The sequence below is a fragment of the Oculina patagonica genome, chromosome 10 (genome assembly GCF_052425735.1).
Source record: "Oculina patagonica isolate OP01 chromosome 10, crgOcupat, whole genome shotgun sequence".
NCBI lineage: Eukaryota > Metazoa > Cnidaria > Anthozoa > Scleractinia > Oculinidae > Oculina > Oculina patagonica.
In genome coordinates, this window is record NC_135767.1 from 3,602,810 (window position 1) to 3,623,438 (window position 20,629).

At 41.2% G+C, this 20,629-nt stretch overlaps 1 protein-coding gene and 1 long non-coding RNA gene across 2 annotated transcripts in view; both read right to left on the bottom strand.

Annotated features, from left to right (window-relative positions):
• The window catches only part of LOC144628600 (complex I assembly factor ACAD9, mitochondrial-like), a 29,374-nt gene that overhangs the window by 7,533 nt on the left and 1,212 nt on the right, over positions 1 to 20,629 (bottom strand). Inside the window, exons 3-10 of the mRNA XM_078486719.1 lie at positions 20,444 to 20,545; positions 20,000 to 20,103; positions 19,641 to 19,741; positions 17,134 to 17,212; positions 16,667 to 16,738; positions 15,986 to 16,088; positions 15,736 to 15,809; positions 14,369 to 14,444 (exon numbers count right to left, since the gene is read on the bottom strand). Of these exons, the coding sequence (XP_078342845.1) occupies positions 14,369 to 14,444; positions 15,736 to 15,809; positions 15,986 to 16,088; positions 16,667 to 16,738; positions 17,134 to 17,212; positions 19,641 to 19,741; positions 20,000 to 20,103; positions 20,444 to 20,545 (711 nt within the window). The remainder of the gene's footprint in view (positions 1 to 14,368; positions 14,445 to 15,735; positions 15,810 to 15,985; positions 16,089 to 16,666; positions 16,739 to 17,133; positions 17,213 to 19,640; positions 19,742 to 19,999; positions 20,104 to 20,443; positions 20,546 to 20,629) is intronic.
• LOC144628653 (uncharacterized) lies at positions 15,268 to 15,674 on the bottom strand. Its single transcript, XR_013566281.1, has 2 exons — positions 15,560 to 15,674; positions 15,268 to 15,474 (listed from the first exon to the last, which is right to left on the bottom strand). It is a non-coding gene; the product is annotated as an uncharacterized LOC144628653 (long non-coding RNA).

Genomic DNA, 20,629 nt, shown 5'->3' on the forward strand with positions numbered 1-20,629 from the left:
CTGTTAGGCACAGGCCCCTTACCAGACTGGCTTCGCAACCTTGCGCATGGCCGGTCGATGGTTGCGCTTGATACCTATCTTGATAATTTGTGTCTATGGCGTTGTATTGCTGTGCACCAAGGAGCGCGTATTGATCGAAGCACAGCAGCAGCTCGAGGTCTCGCAAAGAGTTTCTTCAAACTCAAAACTGTGCCGATTGACTGTCCAAAAACATCTCTTGATGAATTAGATAAAGTTGAAAGGCATCTGAATCAGGGTGCCGCTTTTTCTGATTGGCTCGGCATCCGAGTTTATGAGCCAGAGGTTATCTGTACATTTGTGCCTGTAAATATAAGTGGAATTGACAATGAGATGAAAGAAAAAAGAGAATTAGTATGGCACCTAAAAAGAAACCCTCCAGCTATGCTGAAGAACATTCTGACAATCGGCACTTTCGAAGGGCACGCGTTTGTCATTAAGGATATTGAAAAGTTGGCAAAAATCTTTTCTTGCACCCATTGCAACGCGAGATTTACAAAAGTTTGTAACCTTAAACGCCATTATCAAACTTGCAGCCAAGGAAAAACAATAATTGATTGCCCGGGCAAAAAGGTTGAAGAACCGCAGACAAGCTTTGAGAAGGCTTTCTATCCAAGCAATCAAGCTTCCAAAGAATCGCTTCGGTGGCTTGAACGAGAAGCCAAGCGGTGGAAAATTCACATACACCACGCGATGTGCGGGCATGGTGGCGAGCGTTGGGTTGAGCGCGCACCTGTCGACGGGTACGAGCCTATTTCAAAAACTGTATTTCAATACCACGGCTGCCACTGGCACGGGTGTCGAAAATGTTACCCGCAAGATCGTAACAAAATCATTGACCGCAACGACCAAACACGCGAAGACAGGTTTAAAGCCACAATGAAACGTACAAGATTGCTACGAAGTGCCGGCTACCGCGTGATCGAGGCTTGGGCGTGCGAAGTAAGGGAAATCGTTGTTGATCCACCGCGGGCGCAAACAAAAAGCTACCCGCACGCGATCTTGTACGATTTCGAGGCGTATGGCGACAATAATCAGCGAAAGGAACCGACGCCAACACTCACGATCGAAAACGCACATGTGCCAATCTCGGTAAGCATCGGTGACACCCTTGAAAGAGAGCCCACCCACATCTGTGAAAGAGACCCCGCGGAGCTGGTCCGCAAGTTTATGGAAGAGCTGGAGAGACGCGGAAAAAACATCCGGGTTCAAGTAAGAGCGGAATTTATGCCAAAAGACGTTGGCCTGCTTCTAAAAGCGCAGCGACAAAAAATTGAGGAATGGTGCAACCAGGTTCCTGTAGTTGGGTTCAACTCTGGCAGTTACGATCTGAATCTGATCAAAAATAACTTCGTGGACCGCCTTGCTGCCACAACGGGCAAAGTCAGAGTGGCAAAAAACTGTAACAAAATCATGTTCTTGCTCACTCAGGGCTTCCGTTTCCTTGACATTATCAACTACCTTGGGCCAGGAACAAGCTATGAAAAGTGGGTTAAGGCATACGGATGCGAGGCTACGAAATCGTGGTTTCCTTATGAGTGGTTTGACTCCCCCGAGAAGCTTGACTACCCAGGGTTGCCGGATTATCTTGCTTGGTATTCAAGGTTGAAAAACTCCTTTGTGCTTAAACTTTCAGAATGGCGAACCTGCAAGAAGCTGTTCCGAGAAAAGGGTATGCGCACCTTCGCAGATTGGCTTTGCTATTACAACAACCTTGATGTCGCGCCAGGCCTGGAAGCGTTAGAAAAGATGAAAGCCTTTTATACAGAAAAGGGTATCGACATTTTTAAAGATGCCGTAAGCATTCCAGGTGTTAGCTTGCATTACCTGATGCGAGGATCGATTGAGAGAGGAGCAGATTTGTATTCTCCGAGTAAAGAGGCTTATGATATGTTGAAAGGGGCGGTTGTTGGTGGCCCAAGCATTGTTTTTACAAGATACCACGAAGCTGGTGTCACAAAGATAAGAGACCACCAGATTGAAAACCCGAAGCTTTGTAAAAACATAGTTGGTTACGATGCAAACGCTCTTTATTTATCAACAATGTTAGAAGAAATGCCGTGTGGAAATGAACAAGTTCTTAACTTTTTTGGACATGAAGAAGAAGAGGCCGTTTCACTTACAAAAGATCTAAAAGGTGATTGCAGCTGGTTTGGCTTTGCAGAAGTTGATATTGAGATTCCAGAAAAATTATGGAAAAAGTTTGAAGAGATGCCTCCTTTCTTTTATAACAAAGAGGTGCCCGTTGAAGCAGTTCCTGACCACATGCTTGAATACTTGAAAAAAACACAAAGAAATAGAGGTGATGGAAAAAAGTTAGTCGGTGCGCTTTCTGCCAAAATGATTCTTTTGTATGCACCTCTTTTAAGGTGGTATGTAAAACAAGGAGCCGTGATAAAAGCTGTTTACAGTAAGATTAACTACCAACCGAAAAAGATCTTCCCATGGTTTGTGGAACAAGTGACAGAGGCGCGGAGAACAGGCGATGTTGATAAGAGCAAGGCCTTGCTGGCTGACGTGTTTAAGCTGTTAGGAAACAGTGCTTACGGGAAGCTGATCGAGGCTCTAGAAAGGCAAACAAACGTAATTTATACAAAAGACGAAAAAGTGGTTGACCGAGCCCTGCGAAGCGCATATTTCAGCGACTTAGATGAAATCGGGCAAGCGTACGAGTTGGAAAGCCGCAAGCCCCGGATAACTATTAGCAGGCCTTTTCAAGTTGGGATCGCGGTTTACCAGTTAGCAAAGCTGCGCATGCTCAAGTTTTACTACGACTTTTTAGACAAGTATTTTGATCGAAAAGACTTTGAGCTCATTCAGATGGACACGGACAGCTGTTACATGGCCATTTCTGCTTCGAAGCTTGAGGACATCGTAAAACCTGAGCTGAAACAAGAATTCGAGGCCCAAAAAAAACAATGGCTGGCTTGGGACAAGTGGAGCGGCCGCACCCCTGGTCTTTTTAAGCTTGAGTGTACGGGCAGCCGGATGATTGCGCTTTGCTCAAAGTGTTATTTTATCGAGGAACCAGAAGGTGAAAAAAAGAAGTTTAGCACCAAGGGGGTATCTAAGGCGCAAAACGAAATAAGATGGCAAGGATTTAAGGCCGCTCTGAATGGTCATAAGGACATGGCAACAAACAGAGGCTTCCGTATGAAGGAAGGAAAAATGGTAACTTACGAGCAGGAAAAACTGGGTTTGAGCGCCTATTACGACAAACGTTGGGTGCTTGAAGATGGAATACATACCGAACCGATTGAATATCACGTTTAGCTGGCATTGACTGGTGGAAGAGCGGTATCAGGAGGTACTACGAGCAGCTCCTCGCGCACAAAGCCACGCTTGGGGCCGTCTTGCAAGTAATACAAAACAGGTTCGTTCGGGTTCATTACAGCTCTTTCAAGCGAAAAGACTTTTAAAGACCAGATTGGATCGGTGGCACGTTTTCCGCCACCTTCTAACTCACCCGGCTGGTACAAATATCTAACATTCACGGAGGAGGGGAGCTTTTTTTCGCTCTTACCAACAGGCCTCAAATAAGGAGTCGACGGCTTGGCAGCAACGGCTTTTAATTTAATAGCTTCTGAGGGTTTTTTGCCCGTCAGCCGTGTAACTTCGTTGTTTAGAGCGGCAATAACTTCGGGTAGCCTCTTTACCCACGCTGTCGACCGCTGGCCAGATGGCAGGGTCAACTCGACACTGTACTGATAACCAAACAGGCGCTCTGCCAGTGTGCGGTTGAAACGTTCAACAATGGCCTGATCTCTGTGAATGTTAACACGCCCGCGTCGAATAGCTGTTTTTCGATTTTCCATTTCTTTGGTAACAGCGCCCATGAATTCGCGCCCGGGGTCAACTTGCAGCATCTGGGGCCATTTCAGTGCACTACGCCTGTAAATTGCCTGAAAACCTTTTGCAACCTCAGTTGAATCTTTGGAGGTCAAAGGCTCGGCCTCTTTGTAACGGCTGGCAACGTCAACAACAGTCAACGCGTATTTGTAAACTTTTCGCCCTCGCGGCAATCTGTCATGAGGAAGAAAAAGAAGGTCCGCCTGGTGGACCGCGTTAGGAGAAGATACATCAAACTTTGGACGAGGAACGTATCGTGGTGCGGGAAGGTAGATTTGCCAAAAAGCTTGTTTTCCGAGCCACCTTTTTGCAGTATCTTCGGAAACCTTTGCGGCTTTGGCTAATTTTTTTATTGCAGAAATTCCTTTCCAGTATCCTTGCGGGCTGTAGTAACGTGACTCCAATTTATTATTTTCCATTTGAACTTTTAAGACTCAATATAACATGGAAGAAAAAAAATATTTTGGCGATGACCCTGTTTTCCTTGCGGACGTGGAAGAAAAAAAATATTTTGGCGATGACACTTGTTTCCTTGCAGGCTTTAGTAATAATAGGATTACGATTTATTATAACTTTGTTGAATCTTTAAGACTCAAGTGGCTAAAAGACAAAAAAAAATTTGGCGATGACCCTTATGGTCTGGGCGTTAAATTAACAAAAAAAGATATCCAAGATTTCTTTTTTGTTGCGGAAAAAAGACCTTTCGAACCAATTGTTTTTCAAGAATGCCAAGATTTCAAAGAACAGGAAGAGACAGAAAAAAGATCGATTCCTCCGGTGGCGAACTTGTCATATTTGAAAACAGTTTTGAAAAAAAACGGCATTTCTTGGCAGGATTTTGAGCCGGCAAGGCTGCGTTCTTTGGCAAATGTGTTAAAAGAATACAAAAGGCATGCAAAAAACGTTAACTACGCTTGTTTTTTATATGATTTTTTTAACAAAGTTTCAGAAAAAAATTGGCCAGGAAAAAAAGAAATAATTTTTCGGCTTGCGCAAAAAAGACCAAAGATGCGAAATGCAACAAAAATAAAATCAAAGCACAATTTTAGCGAATGGTGGTATTCGGAGCAACGACAGCAGGAGAAACTCCGTCAGTGTGATTTGAGTAACGCAGTTTCGTTTTTTTCGTAGAGAAGGCACTGTACTTTCCGACGATCTCTTGATATTCGTCGTCAGAAATTTTGCCGTCTTCCAAGGCGGCTGACGTGAGAGAATTGATTGCTATCAGAGTTTCTTCGGCAAGTAAAAGTAATTTTTGGTGTTTTTTCGCTTTTTGCAAGAAAAACTTTACAGTTACGCTCAAAGACGTTGCAGCGAGAGAAAAAAGGGTTGCTGTCGCAATCAAAGGCCCTCCAACAACAATACCAACAGCGGAAAGAGAAGCCGCGAGACCGGAGCCGGTAAGGATTGTGGCGGCACCCCCTGTGAAAGCACATGCGGTTTGGCCGCGAGTATGCCAACGCTTAAATTTAGCAGATGTTTTGTCGTAGTGGTCCCGTTGCTTTTCCAAGGTCAGTTTCATTGCCTTGATTTCGGCTTGTCTGTATTGGGTAGCGGTCGCCATTATACTTAGGGCAAAAATTTTCAGATTTAATCGCAATAATGGTTAACCCATTTTCCTGTTTTTTTGTTATAAACTGTGGCTGAGCAAGAAGGGTCTTGGTTTTCTGAAGGGTGAGTCCAAAACTTTTTGCTGAACAAACCTGTTTTGGTGTTAAAAGCGCCCTTGGCTATGTCTCCTGACCAATATTTTTCAAGAAGCTTTTTATCTCCGCCAACGGCTCCTGTAATCATCATAGCAAGATCTTGCGCCTGCTGAAAACCAGGAATTTTTTCTCCGATTTTTTTGTTTACGGTTTCTCCAACCCCTAAGCCAACCTTCTGCTTTGATGCAATTACGTTTCTTGCCAAAGTGTGCCCCCACTGGCGCTTGTTTTTGGGAACTGCGTCAAGCGCTTTTACCATTTTTTTGTCTGCAGCGTGTTTACAACTTTTTTCATCCTTTTTACCAGCACAAACAGCGTAATCGACGTCGTGTTGCATTGCGACCGCGTCTGTCGCCCCCGTCGGTTGCTGTTTGATTTTCAAAATCTTTCCGGTTTTGGGGTCGTAAGTCAGCTGCTTTTCAAGAGGATTGTAAGGCCCGGTGTAGTTGTGCCCCGGCAGCGTCCACCCTTTTTTCGGTTTCGGTAGCTTGCCAATGGCTTTGTGGATGTCAAGGCCTGCACCATTTTTATTGGAAACAAATCGAGTTTTAGTAATACCGCAACTTGCGCAGGTAACTTTTAACATTTTTCGGCCGTTTTTTGTTGTTTCCACCCTTTCTGTTTCAGGCACATTGGGAGTAAACTTCCTTTCTTTTACGCAATAGACCTCCATCCTATACCTGTTTAAAAAATTTTTGTTTTTTGTTTGGCTTTCCAAGCGTCTTTGGCAGTCCAAAAACCTTTTACCGGATCGAAAACAACGATCTTTGTTATACCGCAACTGTTACATTTGGCTTCAAGTATTTTTTGGCCATCGATGTTTATCGAGGTTTTTTTGCTGTCAGGCTCGTTGTAAGTGCAACGCCTTTCTTTCACGCAGTAAACTTTTTGACTTTCCATTTAAGTTTTTATTTTTTTGTTCAATTATGTGCTTCGAAAATATGCAACATTGTCGCTTACTCCTTTGAATGCTTGCCCCGCAAGTTTGGCGGCCGCTGTCGCAAACGTGGGCGAGGGGCCAGACAAAAACATGCTTGCGCCCTCGGCGATTTTGTCAACCAAGCGTGGCTTGTGTCTCGCTAAAGCTCCTCCTTGGCTCTGGCTTTTTGCAAGAAACCGCGTCTTTGTGATACCGCAACTGGTGCATTTGACTTTTAACATTTTTCGTCCGTTTTTTGTTGTTTCAACCCTTTCTGTGTCAGGCACATTGGGAGTGAACTTTCTTTCTTTCACACAATACACCTTCATTTTATACCTGACTGAAAAATTTTAGCCCAATAGAACATTTGTTCATTTCATTAAAGAATGATTGCCTGCGCTCATCTTGTCGTTTACGTTGTGATTGAATATTTTACACCAGAGTGGCAAAAAAATATTCGAGTCATCACTAAAGAGGTTGTTGATTGTCTGAACAACATTTGAGGCTGTCGTTCCATTCTATACCTGACGCAAAAAATAATGTTTGACCACGGCCTCATTTTTTAACAAATCGTCAGAAAACATTTCAAGAATTTTGTTAAACGACCGCCCTTTGTTTCGTTCATTCAAAAAAAGCAAACAGTAGTAGCCGCACCGGACGCTAAGTTCCCACTGAAGCTGGTTGTCGTTTCGCAAAAAGCTCTTTTTTTCCCTTAAGAACAAGATCATTTTCCCATTCCACGGGAGGCGGCAAGCCGAAAGAGTCAAAGTACTCGTATCTTTCTCTTTCTTTAAAGCAGCATACCCAATGGGTGCCGGGTCCGCCCAAGTCGTCCATGTTAATTATGCAAGGGGAGTGATTTTTTGGTAAAAATTCGTTTCTTGAAAAAATGCCTTTTATCGGTATTTTTAGATAATCGCACCAGGCAAGCAGGTCAAAATCCGTTAAAGGAACGTCCTCAAAACTCATTTTTTTTCTCCCCAAGTTCCAATAAATGGGGGCGGCCGCCGCATCACGTCTGCAGGACGGACCCTCATGCCATTGCCACCTTTTGGTTTTACCTGCAACCCTTTACCAAGAACCGCGGCCTTGACAAGCTTGAGTGAGTTTCTGATCTGTGTTTCGCTCATTTTTAGATCGACTCCCCTTTTGTCGCTAACGGCTTGCTTTATTTTTTTGATTTGACGCGCTGTTAGATGCAAAGTGTTTCCATCTCCTTTTGCAATGTCTTCGTACTTCAGCCTTAGTGTAATTGCTGTTTTATTCGAAAACGCCTTGGCGAGGCTTTCTTTTTGTCCCTCAGACAGCACGACCTTACGTGAGTGGTAAGAAGTCATCGCGTATATATTTTGTGAAAAAATTTAGACCACAACCAATTCGTTACCCACCTCCCTCAAAACCATTTCGCTTTCGTACAGAATGGCTGCGAATATTGTGTAATCCTGGGCATTTGCCGCTTCATTGAGCCTGTAGTGAAAAACCATCTGCTTCGGATCGTTTGTCAAGTTATCTTTGTTTTCTCGAAGGTCGAAGTAAAGAAAAGGGTAAAGTGTGCTAAAGTTGCTTGTCTGCAGCTGAACTCCTGTATTGTAATCATTCTTTCGGTAACGGTAATTCATTACGTCGTTGAGGATTCGCAGCTTGAAATTTTCGTCATACTCCAGGTCAGGATAAAAGTTGGAAGCACCGTACTCCAGCCTGCAAGTGGCGAGCTTTGCTGAGTTATCTCCGTCAATGTCAAAAGTGTCAAAAAAGTACGGGTTCTGGGTGAGAGCGTTTACTTTTCGGGTCTGCTGGATGAAGATGAAAACGTGCTTTGCGTCTTTAATTCCAGGATTTATCTGCCAAGTTCCAAAAGCCGCACGTCGGCTGCTGCTGGGCTGCACCATTTCTCTCATGTAAGTCCACTTTCTTGGTTTTAAAAAGTCTTCATTCGCAAGCACTTGCCCTTCGCTCGTAAACCGAAGCTTTGGAACCCACAGCTCAAGGGCTCTTACAACAATTCGCCTGTTTGTGCCGTCGTTCTGCCAAATCATTTCTGCGTCAGACTGAAGTTCTATTTCAAGCTCAAGCTGCATTGGTGGCAATAGCTTGTCACTGAGCTCTTCGAAAAAAGAGTACCTGTTCAGAGGAATAATAGTGTTGACCGTTGCACCCGCGTGGGCCAACAACCCCCTTTGCCGGATTCCGAGGTTTGTTGCAGCATCTGCTGTAATAGTGGTGTCATCTGTATCAAGATACCAAAACTGGCTTTTTGCCACACTTCTGGAGAAGTCATCAGAATAATCCAACAAGTTTTTGATAAATATCAGCTTGTGAATGTTGTCAACGTTATAGAGAGGTTTTCCTGCAGATTTTACCACAAGTTTGTTTAACAAAGAAAAAGATCCATTGATAGGAGCGGAACGAGTGTCTCCTGCAACCGCGGCCCCATCTGCGGTCGCTTCAAAAGTGAAATCGGCTCGAAGGTAAGCGTTGTACCAGTCGTACCAGTTGTTTCTGTCGGTTACAGAAAATTTGTAGCCAGTTTTTGTCTGGTGCTGATTGTTTCCAGGAAGGCTTATTGGCGTGGAAAGACCAAACCGCACAAACTCAGTTTTTTCCAAAAACTTTCCGCTTCTGAACATCGTTCCCAAAGCAGGGTATATATAACTGCAAAAAAAATTTAATTTTCTGAAACGATTCGGTTCACCTTCAACCTTGCTTCTTTTGTTCTTAAAATGTTTTTAAGCTTTTGTCTCGACGTTTGGTTGAGTCCTTTTTTTCCCGTCAACTCTTCAAGCTTTTTTTGTGACTCAGGTAAGAGACTTTTTTTTCTTTTCAGAACTTGCTGAATTTTTTCCGCGCCACGCTCAACAACTTTTTTTGTGGTTTCGACCGTTTTTTCAAGAGCTTTTTCAGCTGCTTTCTCAGCTGCTTTTTTGGCAGCCTCTTCTGCCCTTTTTTTTCCGCTTTTTGCGAATCGTTTTCCGATTGCCATTAAAGTATCTCTGACAACCCCTGTTCCTTTGTGCCGATATCTGTATCGACCTCTGTCGTAAAACCTCGTCCACTCGCTTGGGTGATTCATCCTATATACTTTTTTCAAAAATTATTCTTCCTCTTCGATAAAAATGCTCAAAGCGACCGGTTGATCGTTCAGAAAAAGGTCATTTCCATTTCCATCACTGATTCTGATTCTTATCGAGTTAATTCGGTTTTTGTTAACCGGATGCCACAAAAGTCGGCGAGGCTCTTTCGAAAATGGGTAAGAGATTTCAAGAGTCGATGTTGACAGCGTGTACAAAACATCGTCTGCAATATTGTCAACAGCTCTTGAAATAAGGTCGCAATGAATATAAATCCAGTCTACCCCTCTTGTCAAGTTCGGAACACGATCACCAACGTTGTTCATGTCGTTTAAGATTTTTTTGTTGAATCCAATGAGCTCTGACAAATTGCCTTCCCTCAAATCAAGCTCGTAATCGTTTGCGATGAGAATTATGACCCTGTAGGTCGTAGTGTGAAAATAAAGTTTAAAAATGTCTTTCGAATCATCCGTTTTTCCTGTGTGAGCTTGAAAAGTGTCGTTTAGGTCTTTGTAATCATACATTCCGTCAGGAATGGTAACAGTGATCCACTCTGAGTCACTTTTCTTCTTCCATTTAAATTTGTTGTTGTTATATTTTTCTGAAACATTATACCAAGAATAGCTCATTGTTACAAGCTCGTTCAGAGCAGCTTTGTACCTTTTTGAAGAGTCTAAATTAATTGAGGGCTCAAAGTTGATTTGAAAGTCGTGAGGTTCATTTCTTGCATCTTTCTTTTTTGCAATCGAGGAGTTGAGCAAAAGGTTAAGATGTTTCATCGTATATTATACTTATGTAAAATTTTTTTTGCTTCTTCTGTTGACAGCACTTTCTGTTTCGTTAACATTTGTAACAATATCGCTACTTGTCTTTGCAACTTTTTTGAAGTGTTTCCTGCCTTAATGGAACCGATGCTTATATAAAGTCTGTCAACAAGATCGTTCACATCAACAACACCACTCCCCTCTTGATCTGGTGGTTCTTTTTCAAAAAATAAAGAAGATTTTGCTTTCTTTTCTCCCCTTCTTTCTAAAATTTCGTCTCGCGCTTTTTTTATGTCTGAAAGAGTGTAACCGTAAAATTTTGATTTCGGACTTTTCACGACATAGTTGGGATTGTTCACATTTTTCGTCAACATGCTGTTTAGCACCTGCAGGTCTGTTGATTCTGATCCCTCGATTTCTGGTTTTTGTGGTGTTCCCCATTTGGCCCGTTCAACTGACTGAGACAAGTCGTGTGACGGCGTTGCTCCATCATCACCTTTTGCTGTATCACCCCCTTCTGCATCATCATCATCATCATCATCATCTTCCTTTTCCGCAAGAGGTGGGACTGGTGATGATGATGATGTTGGAGTTTCCTCTTCGAAATCTTGGTCAGATTCAACCATCGAATAGTCAGGTACTTCTGGTGACGGCGGCGGAGTTGGTGGGGGTGTTTCCACATCTGGCCTGAAATCTTCACCAAATGGGTTGTTAAGATCGAAATCATCCAGGTTATAGTTTGGGCCTTCTTCAGCATCGGTTTTTATTTGCTTGGTAAAGGCGCGGTCAAGCCTTCGTGTCAGCGGTTTAAATACCTCCTCACCTGAAAGCTGTCCGAATTCTTTTTCAATCGCTTTGTTTTTCATTGCGGCAAGTATTTTGTCATTTTGCTGCTCAACAGCGGCCTTTTTTTCAGCAAGTGTTTGCCATTTTTTCATCGACATCTTTTCGCGTATATATATAAACAACTAAAAAAATGAAGATTCCGAATTACGATCCTGAGTTTTATTCGCAAAGTGCTTTCAAACAAGGACATCCAAGCATGCCCTCTGACACCTTTCGAATGCTTATTTGTGGCCCGAGCAACTCTGGCAAAACAAACATTCTTTTACACATGCTTTATGAGCTTTTAGTTTACGACAAGATTTATCTTTGCGCAAAAAACCTTCATCAAGAAAAGTACCAGTTGATTCTTGACGATTTTGAAAAAAGAGTTAATCCTGAAACTGGTTATGAAGTTATCGAAGCTTCTGACAACGTCATTCCGCTTGACGAACTTACAGACGATAACCAAAAAATCGTCATATTTGACGACATGGTTTGCGAAAGCAATCAAAACGAAATCATCAATTACTTCATAAACGGAAGGCATAGGCAATGCAGCGTCATTTATCTTTCTCAATGTTTTTTCAAAGTACCCAAAAATATTCGTGATAATTGCAGCCATTTTTGCATTTTTTCCTTTCTCCCAAGAGAAAATAACCGTATAGCGGATGAGCTTGGAATAAACAGAAATCTGCTTGATCTTGCAACAAAAACAAAATTCTCTTTCTTGTATCATGACAGACCAAAAAAAATAACAAAAAAAAATTTTGACGAATATATATAATGGGTGCTTTCAACGGAGATACAGGTCATCCTTCAGACAGCTCATCAACAACTGGCCCTCCCGGCCCCCCTGGTCCAAGAGGTTCGCCCGGCCCCGCTGGTCATAAAGGCGACACTGGTCCCCAAGGTCCGCAAGGTCCTACTGGTCCTGCAGGTCCTCAAGGTTCTCGCGGTCCTACTGGACCCGCTGGCCCAAAAGGCGACACTGGTCCACAAGGCCCCCAAGGCCCAACTGGCTCAAGAGGTTTCGTTGGTCAAAAAGGAGATAAAGGTGACAGCGGTCCAACTGGCTCTACTGGCCCTGCTGGTCCTCAAGGGCCCCAAGGTGCAACTGGCTCTGCTGGCCCCGTCGGTGCAACTGGTCCTGCTGGCCCGGCTGGTCCAAAAGGAGAAACAGGTCCAACTGGCCCCGCTGGTGCCACAGGGCCTGCTGGGCATACTGGCCCTGCTGGAACAAAAGGGCCAAAAGGAGATGCTGGACCAACTGGCCCTGCTGGCCCACAAGGTCCCGCTGGGGCAAAAGGCGACCCTGGACAAATGGGTGTTGTTAATCAAAATTTGGTAATGAACGACCATTCAATCAAACAGCTTGCAAATCCTGTTGGTGACCAAGACGCTGTAAACTTAACATCAATGAAAAAATATGTTGGAACACACACAATTTCTTCAGGAACAAAAGAAAATCTGTTTTCTCATTTGTTTTTTTCAGCATCTTCTTTTACAGGAGTCACAAATTTTGATTCATTAACAACTGTTAACAATTTTAACTCTGGTGTTCACTTAGTTAACAGAAACGCTTTTCGTTTTAATTTACTAAAATCAGGAGACAGTTTCAATTCAAGATTTAAAATCGGCCTCACCGGATTGTTGCCTGGTGATTATACTCTTTGTGTTGAATTTTTCTTTCCTGAAAGTAATCTTAACTGGAGTTTAAGCGCTTCGTCACCTTTTGGAGGAAATACTGTTAATTATAATACAAAACGATTCAACAGTCACAACCCAAAATACATGCGAACAATTATTCACTCACAAAAAGCTGCTTCAAGCAGTGACGATAAACTTTTTATTGATATAACCAATCCTGGTTACTTTGGGTCAAACACAAGTGAGCAAGCTTATTTAATTGCTTATGGTGTAAAAGGTTATCAGGCAGATGTGTCAAGCGATGCTTTTGATAACCCTTTCATTCTTTCTAGTGGTGACCTCGTATTAGAAACAAATCTTGATCTGAATGGATACGAGTTAAAAAACTATTTTCTAAAAAAAGACAAAAATTTTGTCATAAACGGTTTTTATGATGGAACAGATGGTACAACTACTCTTGGAGGTGGTTTTGGCTCAAGTTCTGTTGTTTTTTATTTGGTTAAATTTAATTTTAATTTAAATTACTTCATTATGCCCGTTGATGGAATAATTGAAGAATGGCAGTTTTTTATTGAAAGTAAAAAAGATGATAATATTGTAAATGATAAAGTACAGGTGTTTATTAAGGTTCAAAAAAAAGATGGTGGAAGGGGGGCAGCCACAGTCAGTCAAAGCGTTTCTGATTTCCAAAAACACGACGTTTCATTAGAAGCATCAAAAGGAGACAAAATTTTGGCCGCAATTGCAAATAGAAACGGAGCAATAAATACAAAAACAGGTTTGTTAAATTTAATAATTTCTAGTAAATATTAAGACGTACAAAAGAGTCAATTTCCTGTCAAGAGGTTTGCGACAAGCCCTTTGTCAAAAGTTTTCAACTGCGCGATCGCCTCTTCTGACAATAAAATCCTTGGTTGTAAAGCATCCTTTGCGATTTTTTCGTGTTTAAAGATTTCTGATGGTGGACCGATAAAATTTTTCAAGTTTTTTTTTCCACTTAAAAGACAAAGTCCACGTCTTCCTCGACCCATCTTAGTGTATATTCCAATGGCCGCAAATGTTCAATTGACATGCAAATTTGTGCGTGGGTGTCGGGGGTTTCCCCGAATAATATTTTTAGACGTTGTAATATCATGACTCATCGCCACCTGTCTAAAAAGCGTCGCGTGGCGTGACAGTCACGCGCTTTTTTGATGTCACTTGCATGACGGCTAACATTCCGCCGCTCGCTCAATTAAGATGTGTCCTTTCTCTAAAAATGGTTGTCGAAAAATTGGTTGTCGAAAAAAAAAATGCGCCCCCATAAACATGGTATGCAAATTTTGTTTTTTTCCGCGTGGGTAAACAAAGTCGGGAAATTTACCGTGACTCATTAAAACTTGCCAAAAAACAAACTCCAGCTGCGATAAAGCGTCTAATTCGAGGTGGTATTTGTGTGACTCCCTCTATACTACTGAGCGAATGAAGGGAGAATGTAATAAAGGAGACAAATAAACGTCTTTAGAAAAATTAATTTGATAATAAATATTTGAATCAAAAACCGTGCAGTTCCATACATAATTTGTACATTACCTATCAATCTTCTTAGTCCTCCTCCAGCCCCTGCACCAATACCAAACCTGCCACTGTTTAGAATGTTCATCGCAACCTTTTCAAAGAAACAAAGATAATTTAACTAGAAAAATTGTCCTTTTGTTTACTTATAATGGGGTTACATTGGCGGGGGGAGGGGGGACTCATCAAATTTTTAGCTGGGGTGTGCCGCTGTTACTCTGAGACTCACCCTTAACCTATATACTAGACCGTGTTCAGCTGCATTTTGAAACCCTATTCTAGACTAAACATGAAAACCCCTACCCTATCCAAGAGCTATATCAACACTTTCTTTGTTATTAATAATAACAATAATAATAATAATAATAATAATAATAATAATAAATAATAAATAATATTTTAAGAGAAGGCCTCCAATCACCTAGGGGGTGGTTTTCAGGAGGGTCCTCTGAGAAAATAAATGTTAAACCTTAAAATACATTAAAATCTAAAATACAATAAAAAAAAGAGACAATATTGTCAATACAATATGAGGGGTTAGTAATGTTGCAGTACCACACGCCATACCGATTGTGAAATGTAATCTGCCAGGAATTTCTGTCTAGACTAAATTCTTTAAGCAACTGATTAGTTTCACGGAAAATGACACCCTAGTTTAGACCAAAACTCTTAAATTACTATAACTTATCCCAGACTAAACTGCCTGATAATCACACCCTTCACAGCGGCACATATCTATATACTCACATATGGGAGTACCCCTAACACCTGTTGGTGTAGAGTAAGTTGTAATGATATTGTCAAACATTTCTTCTGTTTGGCAAAAACTTGGAGTGAGTTATAAAGTACCTCACCACTCAGTTGATGTCGTGAGACTTCTTCTTTTTTCATATATGAAGTATAAATTAAGTTAAAAAAATTTGAGACCAAGAGGATTTAAACCCGGGTAGCTGGCATGCTGAGCGGGAGCGATATCCACTAGGTTACCGATGACCAGCTGCCAGGATACTGATTTTTTTAGATAGAAATCCTAACCCTATTATAAAAGCTAACCGTAAGCAACCCAAGCTAAAGTAGGCTAACCGGAGTGCTATTTAGGCTAACCGGAGTGCTATTTAGGCTAACTGGAGTGCTAGTTAGGCTAACCGGAGTGCTATTTAGGCTAACTGCAGTGCTAGTTAGGCTAACCGGAGTGCTAGTTAGGCTAACCGGAGTGCTATTTAGGCTAACAGGAGTGCTAGTTAGGCTAACCGCAGTGCTGTTTAGTCAGTAGTATTCTACATGAACTGAGTGTTACGTGGTATAAATATGTCATGAGATGTCTTGTTATTGTCTCACAAAATCAACTGAGTGCAGAATAGTTAGTCCCAATGTAACATATGTACCTTGAATCCTCCACCAACATTTCCAAGAACATTTTCAACAGGAATGGGAGTGTTATCAAAATGAATTTCACAGGCTGAAAGTAGAGAAAGGAATTTAGCCCTTTGTATGGCTTTTGCATGCTTAATGTTAACAATTGTCTCACTCTCTACACATATTGCAGACCAATGATGCTGGACCTTCATGGTAAATGTGGTAGCATTTTTTTCTGAAGCATTTGTCAACACAAAACTGATATAATTTTTTTCTTACTGCTTGAGCCTCTGATTCCAAGCTTGTCCTCTGGTTTGCCACTAGTCACACCTCCAAATTCTCTTTCCACAATAAACGCTGTTATTTTGTCTTGCTTTTCCCCCTGTTTAAATGATTAATACCTGCGTCAATCTACACTAGTACTAAATTAAATCTAGTCTGAGTTAAAAGTTAAAGGTAGAAGTCTGCTGACGAGCCAGGTGGCCCATCAGGCCAGAGCTTATCCCAGTTTCTGTAGCATTAAGAGACTAGAAGTATTTCTACTCTCCCTGGACAGAATGCTAGTCCATCGTAGCGTTACAACGCACATAGTGACCTAGCCAGGGATCAAGCCCAGATTGCTTGACCCCCGGAGTCCAGCACACAAACCATTTGGTCAGGGCACCTCCCACAGTACAAGTTAAATTAAGACATCAATCTATAATTTATTCAGAACAAAAATTTGGTCACAATAAAAAAATTAGGCCACCATGGGTAGTTACATAATTTTAGAGAAACAAAATTTAGTACCTGATTGCCCCACAAAATCTGTTCTGATATAATTATGTACATCTAAAAAGGCCATTAATTTTTTTTGGCACAGAGGACTTTTGGAAAATAAGACATCTGCATCCAGGCAAATCTGATTCATTTATAATAAATGTTTTTTACAGCTTCTGAACTGTAAACATAGCATGTTACCTTGTCATCTGTGTAATAAGTCCTGGCAAAGACAGTCATTATATCAGCCCAACCACCATTAGAGATCCAGATCTTAATAACAAAAAATATGCAAAATTGAATATACAAAACAAAGGTCACTACAACCAACAATGACAATGCCTCCCTTGATATAATGGGGGGCAGGGATGACGCAGTGGTGAGAGCGCTTGCCTCCCACCAGCAAATGTGGCCTGGGTTCAATTCCCGGACGCGGCGTCATATGTGGGTTTTTCTCTGGATCCTCGGGTCTTCCTCCCTCCACAAAAACCAACACTTTAAAATTCTTCTCTCCCCCCCCCCCTTTCAGGACTCCTATGCTATGTAGGTCATATTTATCTATTAAATAAGTTTTTATCTTTGAAGGGCTGCCATAAGAAAGTTATTTAAAAAATAGTGGACAAGTTTTTACATGTAATTAATTGATATAAAACTAAAACAACACAGACCTTCGATCCATTAAGAAAAAAGTGTTTTCCATCATCACTTAGTGTAGCTCTGGTCTGGATAGATGCAGCGTCACTTCCACTACAAGTAACAAATAAAAAATTAGTTGTAAGAATTCAGGGTTACATCAAGACAACATATAAACTAGGTTCAGTCGGGGGAACAAGTGCCTGTTGATGGCAACATCACTTCTCCGAGAAGTGAGTGAGCTTGCGGATTTCGTCCCAGAAGTTGCTAAGCAACATGAAACATGGGAGTGAGGTTGGGTGTGGACAAAGAGCAGGGCTCAAAAAGTGCCATAAGTTTGGTCGTCCAGCACAAGTAGATTTTTCTGCCAGACAAGTAACTTCTCATGGTTACTCCCTAGGCAAGTGACATATTAAACTGCTGTCTAAATCATACTGAAAAGAAAGCTGTCCACAGTAAGCAAACTGCTGCTTGGGAAAAAAGCTGGGATTCAAAAGGGAAGGGAAAGGGAGAGGGAGATATATGGAACATTTTTCGTCGCTCAATTTTATGAACATGCAAACTATAACATACATTTATAATTATAGCGGAGCTCCCACGCGCCGAAGGCGCGTGAGCGGAGCATCCATAGGCAGGCAAATGGTATCCTATCGAACCGAGAAATTTTGGGAGTCGCCTACGTCCGTACGTACGTACGTACGCATGTACGCACGGATTAGGCCTGGGGACGAGGTTGCCCGCGCGTGGCTAAAGAAAAGTAAGGAAATTACAAACAGCAAATAAAGCTCGCAAGGCAAGACAAAATGTACACAAGGGGTAAAATTACACAGCAATACTACACAGCAAAATATCTGAGAGGTTTATTATCCAACTGCTCTTTTTTGTTAGTCTTTTTTCGTGTGTGAGTGTTATGTATCGAAGCCTTTATGCCAAAAAAACAATATGGCTCGATGGCTCTCGTTCGATCGCTACACGGTTAAATTCAATTTATTGGTCTCTGGTCGCATTTTTCGTAACCGTAAAACGAGCAATTGACGTTATCTTCTATCGACTGGATGATGTGGACGTTTCAGTTTGATCTAAACGAAGTAATGTTATGAAAACGCGGGAAAATGTGTTGCACGGTGTTCACTGTGTAGGCGATGTGTAGGCTGAATGAAACCGAGGGTATAAAAAGAGCGACAGAGAATCGAGAGCTTTCTTACCGTAATATTTCTCGCACGATGTCCTCAAAAGTCACCTATATTCCGTGAAATTGTAGATAAAGAAAGAGGTGTACGATGAGACCCGGAATAATTGCGAATGATATTCCTTGTGCACGTCCAGTTTGCTAGTTTCTGTTGTTTGCGGATGAATCTTCGGCCGTCAACATCAAGAATACAACAACTTTAGCAATGATCGTGTAAAAACGAAGCTAAACACTGCTTGCATCAAGTCCGCTGAAGAAAGATACAGGAACCTGATGCAAGGTAACAACCTGTACTGAATTGCTGAGCCTGATTTTATGACAGAAAATTTCATGATGTTTATAAACTTAAGCTTACTTTCTAAGCGCAGTTTCGATAGATTCTGTGTCAGTAAAGTTTAGATCTTTCCTTAACTTAAGCAATATACTATAACTTGTAGTACATTTAAGCTTACGCTTACATGTCAGTTCATTTTTTTGTTCCCCTGAGTTGGTTTTATTTGCTATGGATTAACCGATTATCTATTGCCGTAAGTTGATTTTCTTTGGCCGTCAATAAAGTCCCTTGCCGTGAGAGTTTATTTCTTATTGCTGTGAGTTTATTCCGACTTTCAGCCTACATTTTCTCGGCGGAAGAAATTCATACAGTATAAGTGACGTTTTTCGAAGTGCTAAACGACGACAAAGCAAAAAGCTCGAACAAAATAAATTTATTTAAACTAAACTTGCTCTGAAAAACATGTTTACCCCATCTCACACTCAGGCTCGAGCGCGAGGTGAAAAATATAAACTGACTCATATTTTTTTAAAGTAGTTCAAACATTTTTTTTTGCTTTAGTGTAGTCCACTTTTACACTGAATAATTACACTGAATAGAGATGATTTAGTGTACGTTTAAATTTGTTTAAATTTTGCACACGGTAAGAAATAAAAGATAAGTTTTAAATTTGCGTACGTGACTGAGCAACCCTTTTCAGTACGCCGATGTTAAGACAAATACAGAAAGAAAAGCAAGACGGGAATATGCCTGCTATTTTCTATTCTTAGAAAGCAGACAATAAACTCTTAATTAATTTTTAGGCCATGAAGTTGTATTAAAGCAAAACGATAAGAGGATCGTAAAATTATTTACTATTCTTTAGAAAGGAGAGAATAAACTCTTAATTATTTTTTTGTCCATTAGTTGTTCTGCCTCGAGATTATGATGGATTTATATTTGTCTTGCATCTATGGGCCAGTGTATACATAAAAGCTTTGACCGCATATTTATCAAAATGAAAACATTGTAACTCCAGCAAAGATTAAATAAATTAAAGGGAAGCTCCGCTTTTAGGCTTGCCTAAATCTATATATTACCTTGAGGGTTCTGTCAGACAAAATGCAGCGATATGTTCACCAGAAGCCAGCCTTGGTAAGTATTTCATTTTCTGTTCTTCATTTCCACAAAGAAGAATGCCCTGGTAAAGAACACACAACAATTTGAATTCCCATCTTACAGCCTTATTGACTGACCAGCTCTCAAAGGAGAAATTTGAGCCAAAAATTCCATCTAGTGATTTAAAAATAATGTGGCTCAGCAGGAATATTGTACATCACTGTTTAAGTATGTATAAGTTTTGGCTCAAACTGCACTGTCTCTTATGTGAAAATCAAAAAATAAAACGGAAAAAAATTAAAATTAAATGGAACATTAAAATTAGATATTAAGTAATTACCTTGAGGCCAATAGACTGATGAGCCATCAGAGTGACAGCTATGCTAGCGTCAGAGAAAGCTTCTGTAACTCGGGCATAGTTTGTGTTTAGAAGACCAAGGCCACCTGAAAGTTTGTAAAATTTTACAGAAGCGTCAGCTAAAATCCAACTTAATAAATATTTATTTTAATTCAACCCCTCCCCCACCCCCTTGGCAAGTTAAGGTTTTGTAACTTTTCCAATGACTGGTTCAGTGTGACTGTGCCTCTTGAGGTGGCTGCTTGCAGGGTTGCCATGGATACCTCCTTCTTCATGGCTGATTGCTGCCCGGCTTCACCAACCCTTAAAGTACTAGCTAGCTCTCAAGCTCATCCCTTGTTGACGAGTTTAATCTCATACAACTGTTTTTGACACTGCTGAAACCATTAGTTTCTAAATCAGAGGAATATAGTCTGGCCGGCTTACCATACTTTTCAGGGATGATAAGACCAAACAATCCAAGATCTCTCAGTCCTTCCATGACATCCTCTGGAATTTTGGCAGTCTTATCAATCTGGGCAGAATCAACTGTGGATTAAATCAATATATATATTTAAATTAAAGCAGAGGAGTGAACAACATAGTCCATACTTGATCATACATGTATATAAC